Genomic DNA, 12626 nt, shown 5'->3' on the forward strand with positions numbered 1-12626 from the left:
AGGCAGGAAAGGCTGGTTTTGTTCTCTCGGCGCTTTCACACAGGCAAGAGGCAGGCAGGGCTGGCTGACTGCATTCGAACTTTTTTCGGGAATGAAAAATGCCCATAATTTTGCACTCTTGTTTTAAAAAGTTAGGCTGTTTTATTTCCAGGGCAGGCCTTTGTTGCAATGCTGAGAAGCACTATAATTCTCCCACCTGTTGTTTTTCCTTATTGCTCACTCAAGCTCTCTCTTCTGTACACACATCCTGCTTGCACACGGAAGCTGCTGGGAACATGGCTGGTGATTTAATTTTGCTTGCGGCTGTCTCTCTTCTTTCCGCCTTCCAGCAATGTAAGATCTATGGGGTTGCACGGCTGGGGCTTGGGGAGGTTTCCACCGGTTCTGAAGTACTGGAAATTATTTTATGATAAACTAGCTGCTCTATAACTTTAATTTCTGAGAACTAAGATTTTTCTCACCGGAGCATTGTTTACCCTCTCCGTAGTCTGAGAGGGAGTAGGCTCAGTGGGACAGATTACTTTTCCCTGTGGGAGAAACTAATTTGTTTTCAATTCTATTTTGTTTGCTGACTTTTTGGAATCATACTATTGTGAGAGCTTGTAACTAGCTGTAAAGTTACCCCAAAGCCACCTCGTGTCTTGGTTTCGATTCTTATTTAGGCACCTATACAGTTGAAAACCTCAAAAGTGAGAGTAAATTTGAGAAATCAAATACACCAATGCTGGACTGAAAGTGCTGTAAAAACTGTTTCCTGAAATAGAGATATATACTAAGTATCTGAAATGAAAGAAGAAAGCAAACTTTTACACCAGGCAGCAATAATATGAGACGTTCCATACCATGTCCTCATCATTACGTTTCTTTAAGATCTAAATGGATTTATTTTATCCCCTGCTGATATGCCCCTGAGAATCAAGGACTAGGAGGCAAGGCTGAGACGCTCTTTTTCCTGTGTTATCAGTCTAAGACTGCAGTAGCATTTTTAATGCTTGTCATTATTTTCTTTGAAATATGTTGATTCATATAGTTGTGTTTACACCAGGAAACAAGGTACGTTTTGAAGGTATTTGTGCTATACTAGTATGACATTAAGAGCAAGTTAGAAATAATTACTCTGCCTTTTTTTCAAATATCTATAGCACTGTCAACTTATCTAGCAAGTTATCTATGCAGCTTGATTGTTTGTTTATTTGTTCTCAAAGCCTCAACTACTGAAATAACATTTGTGCCTGGCAGAAAAAAAGCTTGAGAATGTGACCCTTCCAGGTTAAAAAAAGCCCAACACAACAGAAGGCAAATAAAAAGCACCTAAAATTTACATTCTCTTTTTCTGTCATCAGATCAGCTACAACATACCCTTGTGATCTTCACAGAACATTTCTTTCTGGTGGCAATATTTACCATCAACTCCTGTGAAAGTTCAACCTGCCTGCCTTGATTTTTAATGTAAAAGTGTGAAGGATTAAAAACAAACAAACAAACAAACAAACATTATCTGGAAAAGTGCTGTAGTTTGAAAACTCAAGGAATTGTACAGATACGGAAACTGTGAAGGGAGGGGGAAAATACCTATGTTCTTCCTCGTGATGGTTAATCCATATTAGTTAATCTTAGTTAAAATCACAGAAAAGACAAGATAACCTGGGTTTTAATTTACACTGGCAGTCTGACATCAAGCCCGAAGAAAAACCTGTGTAAGAATCCGATTTAAATCATCACAGCTTGGCTTACTTTCAGCACGCTTTCTAGCATGGGTAAACCAACACAGATGAATTTATGGGAGTTCAAACGAATGTTGTGGAACCGGCACCGTACGCATGTGTCATAACCGGTTCATGCAAGGGGAGTAGCCTTGTGTGTGACCGCTTGCTATGAACAAAACACGCAACATACACAGCATACAACTCCGTGCTCTGTTTGCTCTTCTGTTTATTCTGCTGAGCCTCCGGTCCTGAGTTAGGAAGGTGCTAATGGGCAATACGACCTCCCTGAAGCAGTGCTGGAAGGCAGGTTTCAGCTAGCAATCATCAGAGGTACAAGATTTAGTGTCTCAGGACCATGAGTTATTCAAAGAATCAGGTCAGTCGAAGATTAAGCTGTGCAAGAAATGCTCTAGGGTAGAAAGAGGGAGCAGAAACAATTGCAGGATGCGGCTTCCCAGTCATGAATCCAGTTTTAAGCAGCTAAGATTTGCCTGAGAGATTAGTGTTTTGTAGATGGATGGGAAAACAAAGGAATCCAATGAAAGGACCGAGTGAATCCCAACCATTGATACAGGAGAGAACAGGGAGGACAGGAGTCCCACTACTCCTCTATTTTGAAGCATCTCTCTGAACTAGCACCTTTTAAAATCACTCTTAGTCATTCCAGGACCCAGTAAGACATTACTAAAAAGCATTTGATTTTTTTTTTTCTTAAAATGTTGTTAGGCCAGGCCGTGCAAATTAACATGCACTATCATACACTGCAATCCAGGTAGCAGCTTCTCTACAGGCTTTTTAACACATATAAAGTGTTTCAGAGTAATGTTCCTTGAAAGCCTGCTTTGTCCCATGTTTTCAGAGTAAAGATATTAACTCAGTAACCATAAATGCCACCTGAAGATGAAAGTAAAAAAAAGCAAACAAAGGCAAGTCAAGCGTACTTTGTAACTACCTCAGTCATGTAATTTAGCCTTCTAGAATTGAACAGCTTGATACAGGGGGAAGAAAAGGCTATGAAAATCTTTACTTACTCCTGCTGCAATGCTTTCTGGAGTCCTCACGACAGCACCTCCAGTGGGTGGGGCAGAAGAGCTCTCCCATTGCTTTATTATTTACTTTAGCCCTTGTTAAACCATAATCACAAAACTTAAATTTGGAGTTACATCGCTACTTCCCATCCACCAGAAAGGAACTAAAAGGCAAGTCCTATGCAGTTAACAAAAAATACAGTAATTATTCCTCTCCTGAGATCTTTTCGAGTCCCTGGTTGGCACCTGTCTTGTTCTGCACCTTCTGAGAAAAGGGCTCACCTTTTCTCTTAAGGTGACAGACATGATTCTAGTTCTCCCGTTACGCAGTGCCACAGCTTGGTTTTCATTGGCATATAAAAGCCCACTCGTCCCTAATTGAAGCAAAGTTCACATCAATCACAGTGGAAGCCACTAAAGAAGTGGGTTTTACGATGGTCGGCCGTACTACCGTACAATCACAACCTGTTTCCGCGTATGGTTAACCAGAGCCTCCCATGTGCAAATCTCTGCCCCTCGAACTAGAGCCTTGCTGACCAAGCAAACCCAAGGGCAAATCGCATCACAGCTGAGGCCAGGGTTATACCATGGCCTTGACAATTTGCTTTGGTTAATTGTACTGAACAAACAAGAACGATTTGGCCCCTACAGTGCCTTAATCTTCTTATTTTCCCCAGTAAGTTTATTTTGTCCAGCATCTGTTCAAGGTTTTTTTTAAACTGATTTGGATGCAATGAGCCACCTTGGCTTGCCTTAGTTCCTCAGTAGAAAAAACCTCATCCCAGACTGGTTGTAAGCATTGAATGGCTCCGTGTGGCCAGAAAACAAGGAACACTTTGCTGGCTAAAAACGCCATTGCACAAAACACTATGGCTCACCTACCACTTTGACTGATAAGCCAGGCAGGATTTGCCAGCACGTAGCATTTGTCATAAAAAATAGATCATTTTGAGGGTGACAGAAGTTAAAAAGCAACTTTTCAGTTAAGTTTTCCGGGAAAATATTTCTCAGAGGTAATTCTTGTGCTTCCAAAAGCCTCAGTCTCCCTGAAGCACGTTCCCTAAGCCCTCCCTGCTACCATTCTTCCCTTCTGAAAGGGCTGCAAGGTGGCAAATAACGGATGAATCACCAGGCATGACAAGAGATGCGTGGGTGGGAGTGGAGGAGGTCTTGCTGGATGCAAATACAATGAAAGGTCCTGTAAACCTGCCTTACAGAGAGATACCTGAGATGCTCTGACTAGTCTCTGGAGAGAAAGGTTAAGAGGTCACTTAAACACAGCCCGTAATTACTTATATGGGGAGAAGACAGATGGAAAATGCTTTTTTGGGAAAAGGCTTTGGCCACAAGGCTAAGACATAAGAGGTGCACAGAGCAGCACCACTAATATCTCTAGCTGTATTTTAATGCCACTGCCCCCAGAAGGGAGGACAGAAGGTATGCTCTAGGCTTGCCCCTTAGACAAGTCTTTTTAGTGAACTCAGGTGGGTGCCTGGTTTCTGGATCCAGCTAAAGTTTAGGCACAAAGTAGATAGCATGCTTCTCATACAGGGTGGGTATGACACAGCCAGAAAAATAACTCTAGGTACCCAGAGAGTTTTAAAGAGGGTGTTGCCCAATACCTCTGCTGCATACAGAAAATTGCTGTCTGTGTACTGCCTTTTGTCCTTGCGAGCCTCTGTTCAACTTTTAGGGGGAGACTTCTGCAACGAGGACATCAGTAAAATGAGGTATACATACACACATCAGAAGTGATCCTAGAAATACAGGTCAGAAGTGCAGAGATAGTGTTTGATTGGTTTGGGGTTTTTTGGTAAGTAACTGATGTTTAGTCACTGTACAGTAAGTAATCTATCTTTTTCATGGCACTACATCAGTTCTAAAAAATGCTTTTTACAAGACAGGTAAGTACTATCAGCTCCAATCAGCGGAGGTGGAAACAGCATAGGTCCTCCAACAGATAGCTCTCAGAGCTCTCCAGCAGATGAGATGGAGAGCAGGGAACAGGCTACAGCCTCCGCAGTTGCAGCTCTCTGCTCTTTCCAACATGCTGAATTTTGAGAGCCCGAGACAATAACAACAGATGGAAAAGCATGCGCTAGATACAGGTAAATAACTTTAAAGAGGTGGCTACCAGATTTTTGTTTCCAAAGATTGTAATGCTCCAAAGCATCATAGCTCTTAGCGTCACTAAAACGAAACGACCGTATGCTATTCAAGCAAGTAGGGAAGTGGCCTCCATCAGGGCAATTTGGTTACTGAGATACTGCTAAGGCAGCGCACCGCCTCTGTAGTGTGACTCCACCGCTCCTAGGCTGTGCAGTTCTGGGATTCAGATGAGGCGGAAGGATATTTAAGTCATAGCTAGCGTAGCAAATGCAAAAAGAGAATGAATATATTTCTGAAATAGCAATTTTTCACCTTCCTCATGAGTGTCACTCTTGAAGATAAGATCTAAACTTTCGTAGGGAAAAACTAGTTTATCTAATATTGGTCTCTTTCTGTCAAACCAAATGGAAAGAGCTGAAGGACAATGACCTCTATTTTAAAAATTACTGACATGTTAGGGATGCAACTGAGCCGAGGAACTGTGTAATTCGTGAGCCCTTATTTTTGCTTACAGGTCATTTTGCTTGGCTGGTGGGGAAATCAAGAATGAAGCACAAGGTCATGCCCCCAGCTGTCACTGGAGCTCCAGAATTTGACAGAACATTTCGTGCACAGTAAGTCTGGAGATCATCAAGATGGTTGCAATGAATAACAATTCAATCCAGAAGAGAAGCCAAAACATTATTGTAAAAAGTTACCTTTTCTTTGCATCCTTTGCTCTAAAAAAAAAAAAAAAAAAGAAAAATAATGAACAGATCACTTTTCAAATGGTTCAGCTATTATTTTAATGATAATGGGGTAAGTTCAGCTCATTTAAAACAGTCACACTCAAATTCTGATCAAACTAGGCAATCAGATTACCCAAACTTAAGTAGGGGCTGAGAGCTAATTGACTAACTTAGAGAATTCAGGTGTTCTGGACCTAGCAAGCTGTGCTGTCAGTTCTTGGGCTGTGGCTAACACCAAACACGTGGGAGACAAGAGCACAGAAAACCTCTGTCTTCACAGTGGATAATGGCGGAATAGCCTGTCTAAGACGACAGCATTTTCCTGAAGGGCTTCAGTTTGTGATTAGCTAATGACCCTATGCAAAAGTATTTGTATTTATTTCAAACAGTCCCATCTGCTGTAACTGTAGTTGTAGTGGATAACAATAATGAGACATAGAACACATTAGACAACATGTTAGATAACAAAATATGTTAGATATAGAAGGATGCCTAATTCGTTAAAAAGAAATTCATTCAGAACAACCAAAAAAGATATCCCAACAAAATATTGGTGGGAAAACTGGTGATGTCCACAGATAAAGATGTTAATGGTCCCCACCGTAAGAGGATCTATCGTGTGCTGTCTGTGCCTGACAGCACTTCATAAAGGCAGCTGGCCTCAGCAGGGCAATCCAAGCTGCCTACGCACAGCTCTATGCTTCCTCTTGCAGTCCCAGGAATGCTGACCCACAAAACTTGCATACCGAGTATGGAGATAAGTGATTAACATCACATCCATGTGCTGGAATTCCTGCCTTTCTGCTGCACAGGCACTTGATTTAGGATTATTTGTCCTATTTATTTCCATCTAGTTGGGATCCAGATCCTTGTCTAAGTTTAAATACCAGGAAAATATTTGAAATAGTTTGTATTTGAGATTACAAAGAAGAGAATTTTTAAGAACACCTAATGCTGGCTTGACTGTGCTCCTGCTGGATTCAATAGGATTAACTGTAGTGGCAACAAAATGAGGCCAAAGCTGATTCTCCTTGAAAATCCCACCTATAGTTTTTTTCCTTTCCAGACTAATGTTCTTTCAAATTTATTCTGCAGACAAAACTGTGTGGAGTTTTACCCAATATTCCTGACTGTCCTCTGGACTGCAGGATGGTTTTTTAATCAAGGTAAACACTTTTCGTTTTTATCTGGGACTGAGAAGTTTTACATAACTTTTTAAAACACTTTAGTTTTATCAGGAGGTAAATGACTGTAGACATCTTTTTCCCTTCTTTTAATGGCGTTACCTTAGCACAGCCTTCCTAGAAGAATGCTCAGTGACGCTGAAATCCCCACTTAGTCACGGCATTTCACATAGCCCCACCAGCTTTCACTTCTCTCTGCAAACCAAGGAGCCAGTACATGGCACATTTATCATACATTCAGTGGATTTGCATGGTGAATCATTCAGAAAAGCAGCTCCCAGATGCTTCCCACTAATGATTATTTGCACATTACGGGGCAATTCTCACAGGACATCAAGCATAGCTATGGTCGCTGGGGAGGAGGCAGCCTGAAAAGACTGGGGTCAGAGCACTCATGCCTGTGGCTGGACCCCTGGCTGATGGAGACGGAGATCAAGCCAACAAACCTTTGGGTTTTGACATCGCAGATGAGTGACACCACCACTGGGCTATGACTTGTTTGTTCTGGGACACAGCACTGGGCACTGAAGCACAGTCGTAACAGCGGCATCTCCAGCCATAGATACTGTACTTCAGGTCTGCAGCGGGGACTCAGGAAAATCTATTATGTTTTCTCAGTCACCTAGCGGGGGGCATTTTTTGGCCAAATGTTCTGAACTCAGATGCCACAGAGCTTTCATACCTCTCACTCGGTTGGACTTTCCCAGGTGGGTCTGTGATGTCTCCTAACAGTGATGGGATGGACTCTCGTAAAGCTAGAACTTGCGACAGAGCCTAATTTTTGCATTCTGCTTTATTAACCCTTCCCCAGCTGATGTTTTAGAAACATGAAGTCTGTGGGCTGGAGAAAGGATAACTAGCTCATGCCCACTATACCTCTCTTTCCTGAATGACTAGCTTTCTTCTCCATTTTCTATGTTTGCTCCAAAACAATAATTTTGTTTTGGGGCTCTCTTATAGCCAGAGTCCCATCTCCACTGCAAATCCAATGTAAATCCAAAGTAGCACCACTTAAGTCAACAAACTGGATACAAGATAGTACATGTGCTCATAGACAGACACTTGAATCGAGGAAAATCACAGTTGCCAACCAGCAACACAGACATGTGCTGTCGTATGTAAGAAAAGAAGGATTATGTTAACCTCCTCTTCAAGTCACTTTTTCAGCTGAGCATCTCCCTTAGGTATGTTTACACGAGTTAATCCAGAACACGGTAAAAGCTGTCCTCTGTAATACTCGCTCGCATGGTTTGAAAGAACACAAAATTATCCAGCTTAGTCCTGGATAATACGACTGACCTACACACCCTGCTCCATCTGTCAAACGGAGGTGACTTTATACTCTTCCCACAGGGAGGTCAGAAAGCTAACTTCGCTACAGCTTTCTCTCATGTCCTTGGATAAAAGCTGCTATATAAATGCAAAGCAGGTTATTAACAACATAAATAAGATTCTCTTTCTAAAACAAACACTCCCCTTTAGCATGAACTGCCATAACAATACAAAATGACAGCGCTGGGTCAAGCCACAGTGCTCCAACCCACTGTCCTGTCTCTGGGATAACCACCAAACTGGCGGGGGGGCTACAGATTCCCGTCAGTTCCTGAGATCTCCTTTTCAGGGAATGCTTTTAGATTTTTTGGACAGTCCTATGCCCACCCCATATCTGTAAACCCATATCAAGAGCCTCCTGTAGTGAATGATTAAGAATACATATATCTCTTTTGAATGATTCTTTCCCAAGATAACTTCCCAGGGTATGGGTAGCTATGAAAATCCCCAGAGCTATACAACTAGAAAACATAACTAAAGCGTCTAACTGTCTATGATCCTAATTTTTTAGTTTTCTAACTGTTTTTTTCCCCCCCATTAATCTTCTCTTTCTTAGAATTAGCTTCCTTTCTGGGTATGTTGTACGTGTTTGCCCGCTACAAGTACTTCCATGGTTACGTACAGTCTGTGAAAGGAAGGTAAGGAGTTACCCGCTGAACGCCGGTTCAAAGCTCCAGGCTGTGGTCTGAAGCTGGGCTGAGAGCCAAGGACTGGCAGTGAAAAGTGACTATAACTGAATGCCACACGTGTAAAGTGTCAGCAAGAGGTCTGAAGCGGAAACCCTCGGGGAAGAGGGCTGGCTGTTACAGTAGAAGCCAAGGTTAAGACGTGCATGTGCTACAGGTCACAGGAGAGGAAAGGTTTGATGCTCACCTTGTGGGTGCCTGCTTTGTACTGAGCGTGTTGGCAACCAGACTCGGAGAGGTCTGAAAACAGAAGCACAGTTTTGCAGCTCAGGACTGCTGTAGGATGGGAGACTGCTCAGGCAAGGCTTGCACAGTGCCTGCCTGTCTGCCATTTTCATTTTTCCTCAGTTTGTCACATTAAGACCTTTACTCTAGCCATACAAAATGCACTAAAGGAAGCAAGCGAATCCGGCCTTGTAGGCTGATGAACTTTCACCAAACAGATAAGAGAACACAGCTTCAGATAAGCATACGTTAATGAATGTTAAGTGCACAGCATCTCGTAACATGAATTCTGCTTCAAGAAACATGCACGCTGGCAAAACACCCCTCCACTGTAAACACTCAAACACGCAGTTTATTTCTTGTTTCACTGAAGCCACTGCACTATCTTCTGTGTCCTGACCTAAGGCTCCTCTTCCGGCCCACATATCAGTCATAAAAAGAAAATTGCACGATATATGCTTGTCACAAAATTAAAAGACTTGGGATGTATATTTCCAGAGGAAGATAGAAAACGATCAGATTACTTTGTAGTGAATAATCCCACAGCAGCAAAAGACTATACTACGGGGCTATTTTCCATAGCTTGTATACTGATATTCCTTCACACTACAGTCTCCTCCAATCCTTTACCCTCTTTGGAAGAGCTGTTGCTTAAGAGAAGGGAGAGGCTACGTATTCCAGAGCAAATATATGGAGATAATTTTATATTTCACAATAACAGATGCAATAATTCAAATGATGCAATGAACACCAACCAGAAGACTAGGAACTTTTAAGGAAGTTTGGGGAGCAAAACAGTCTAAATAAATGAACAAGAATGGCATAACGGGCTTTTCTTTAATCAAGAAACTAAAAAGTCCTTTGTTCAAGAAATCTTTCCCAGGCTTTACTTCAGTAGTTTTCGATTCAGCCTCTCAAGGAAGCCTAAGAACAGTGGCTGGCTTCACTGTTAGACTGTTTTACACGCTGGTGAGACTCTAATTTCTTTGCATTGAACAGAAGGTGCCGAGCGTCAGCCTGGCAGCCCTAGAAGATGGCTTTGCTCAGAAGGCCTGCCTCTGCCGGCTGGCTGGGGCTAACCTCCAGCGGGCGCTTCAGCTGGCAACAGGTCAGCACAAGTCAGGCACGCAGAACCCGGCCCCGAAACACACGACAAGCCTCCAGCAGCCCTAGTAGCGAGGAGGTAATTAGTCTTCACACTGATTCTCAACCATAATCACCAGCTACAGCTGTGCTAGTTATAAAGACAAACCTGGCCCGTGTGCTCAAAGAGCTGGTTACGACACGTACTCGTGCACTTGACTACATGAATTGCAGTTCAGATTTACCAGGGCTGGATTTTTTAAGAACACAACAGCAACACGCACCTTCTACTCGGTTTCTGTGCTGGAGAGGCCTTTGAAGTGAGCTGTATCCTTTACCCTTCCCTCCAGCTGGCTCTGACAGATACTTAAAGGGCTAAGCTAAAGACTTCTCATGCTCTCCTGAAACTGAGGAAATCTCACACTTCACCATTTTGAAATCTGCATCTAGACGTGGCATGCCCAGAAAGGCTACTTATAGCCAGTCTTTAGGCACCAGTGAGATTCCCAGGCTCCCCACACCCCCAGCAGTGCCCGAGCCCTAACCTCTTCAGCTTCTGTGGGTATGGGGATAGCTAGCTATAAATCGAAGGCTGACAAGCTCCTCAGACCTCTCTCCAATGCCGACGTGATGGGATTCTCCAAAGAGACCTTTTGTTGCTTGTTTTGCTGGCAGAGGCCAACCCAGCAGCAACTCCCAGAATATGCCTGTCAGACCAGAGTCTGCACCAAGGCAACTGAGAACAGCCCCAGGAGAGTGTGCGCGGGGGGGAAGCTCCCTGCTCACGTGTGCCCAAAAAGCGAGCTCTGTGTTTCAGAGCTGAAGGGCTCTCCCAGCCTCCTCTGTGGGAGCTTTCCATTTTGTACAAATAAAATAACCTGACCCTCTCCCCTCTCCGGCAAATGCCCTAATCACTGATTTTTTAGGATCAACACTCTTCCTTTCCAGTCCAAAAATCCATCTCCAAGTCAGAGTGGTAACCAGCAGCAGACCTCCCAGCTCAGCGGAGAGTACCTGACCAACAGATGTGGATGTAAGAGAGATGCACACCTCTCCCTCAGCCCCAAAGGCTTCTCTCCCACACTCCTACACCTAGAGTTGCCGTGAGGTGCTCAAGCCTGTCTGAGGCTCTACCTACAGCTCTTCATGTCGTGGGATGAGGTAGCTTCATCCTGGAGCAAGTTCCTAACTTCCACATGAATATTTAGAAACACTAGGGGAGAGTTTTCCCATAAAGAGGATATTAGGAATCTCTCTTCTCCCTAGCAAAAGTCACGTGCGGGAATGGTTTATTACCAAAACACCCCAAGGTAAGGTTGCAGCAGTGATCCTTTCTGATTCTACACACCTCTTCTTAACTGGTGTGGACAAGCAGTTTTGCTATAAACACACCATGCGCAGCTCGTAACAGTATTTTTCTGCTTTCCACTTCCAGGTTAACAGGTTTTTATTTGAATCTGGTAATTCTGATTTGCTTGATAACCCTGGGTGCAGCTGGCATTGTTAACAGCTTTCTGGATGAATACCTGGACTTCAGCATTATGAAAAAACTGCATAAATTGTTCTGAAGACTGTGGTTTTTTAATAAATAAATAAATAATGTGGATGCTTTCCCTGAACACCAAAAAGATTATAAGTTGCATGTGAATAAAGCATCAGAGCTCTTTACTAACAGCCCATTGCAATGCAAAATGCATGTTTTTCCTGAGCGGTTTACGCTTTCTCCTTTCCAAGTCAGTAAGAGAATGTCATGTCACATCTGCATTTGCAATTAAATGTTCTGTTTTCCCATACAGTAGTGTAAACCCTAAACAAATTACATAAAACTAAAACCATTAATTCACTAAGTCATTTAGTTGCAACTGGCACTACAAACGTCAGCCCATCTTACCCAATGTCCTTCAGCTTTGCCAACGCCTCTGTAGTCTTCCTTCCCTCCTCTTCACTTCCCCCAGCAGTGCCATCCGTTCTGCACAAATGTAAAAACACGCTTCAATGCAATATGCTGCTGCGAGGTCCCAATTTTCCAAGTACATCCAATCGCACTGCAGGAGGCTGTTTAAGCATATATGGGAACACCGCTTTCTTCAGGAAAACATTTAAAGCTGCACTTGACCCTACGTTTCTGTGAAGGCCTTTTGATTTTATACACACGTTTACAGTTCAACACACGCTCAAACACTCTTCTCGTAGAAGCGGGGCCCTCCTGTCGGCAGATCCCGGTCCTCACACAAAGCTTCTCGAAGACGGGCTGTACCCACAGCGCAGCTCTTGCAAGAGGGAGAGCCAGCCCAGACAAAAAGAAGGCACAGATGCTCGTCTAACAATTGGGTCTACTGCATTGTCTCCCGCCAAGGCACAGATGGCTGGGGTGTGGGAAAGACTAGACAAACGTCCCAGCATGGCCACAGCTCTGGGAATCATAAAACAACAATGAAAAGCAAACTGACTATGAAAACAGTTTTCTGCTAAAAGGGGGGGGGGAAGTCATGGCTTAGCACCATCAGCTCAAAGTATGCTGATGGTCAATTTAAATTCTGTAGAA

General features: G+C 43.2%; 1 protein-coding gene across 1 annotated transcript; it reads left to right on the forward strand.

Moving 5' to 3' along the window:
• Positions 1–275: 275 nt before the first annotated feature.
• On the forward strand, positions 276–11649 carry MGST2 (microsomal glutathione S-transferase 2). Its single transcript, XM_009584251.1, has 5 exons — positions 276–333; positions 5358–5457; positions 6667–6737; positions 8644–8725; positions 11517–11649. Exons 1-5 carry the CDS (start codon positions 276–278, stop codon positions 11647–11649), a joined length of 444 nt encoding a protein of 147 aa, XP_009582546.1.
• The last annotated feature ends 977 nt before the right edge of the window (positions 11650–12626 follow it).

This window comes from Fulmarus glacialis, unplaced genomic scaffold, assembly GCF_000690835.1.
Source record: "Fulmarus glacialis isolate BGI_N327 unplaced genomic scaffold, ASM69083v1 scaffold25238, whole genome shotgun sequence".
In the NCBI taxonomy this organism is placed as follows: Eukaryota; Metazoa; Chordata; class Aves; order Procellariiformes; family Procellariidae; genus Fulmarus; species Fulmarus glacialis.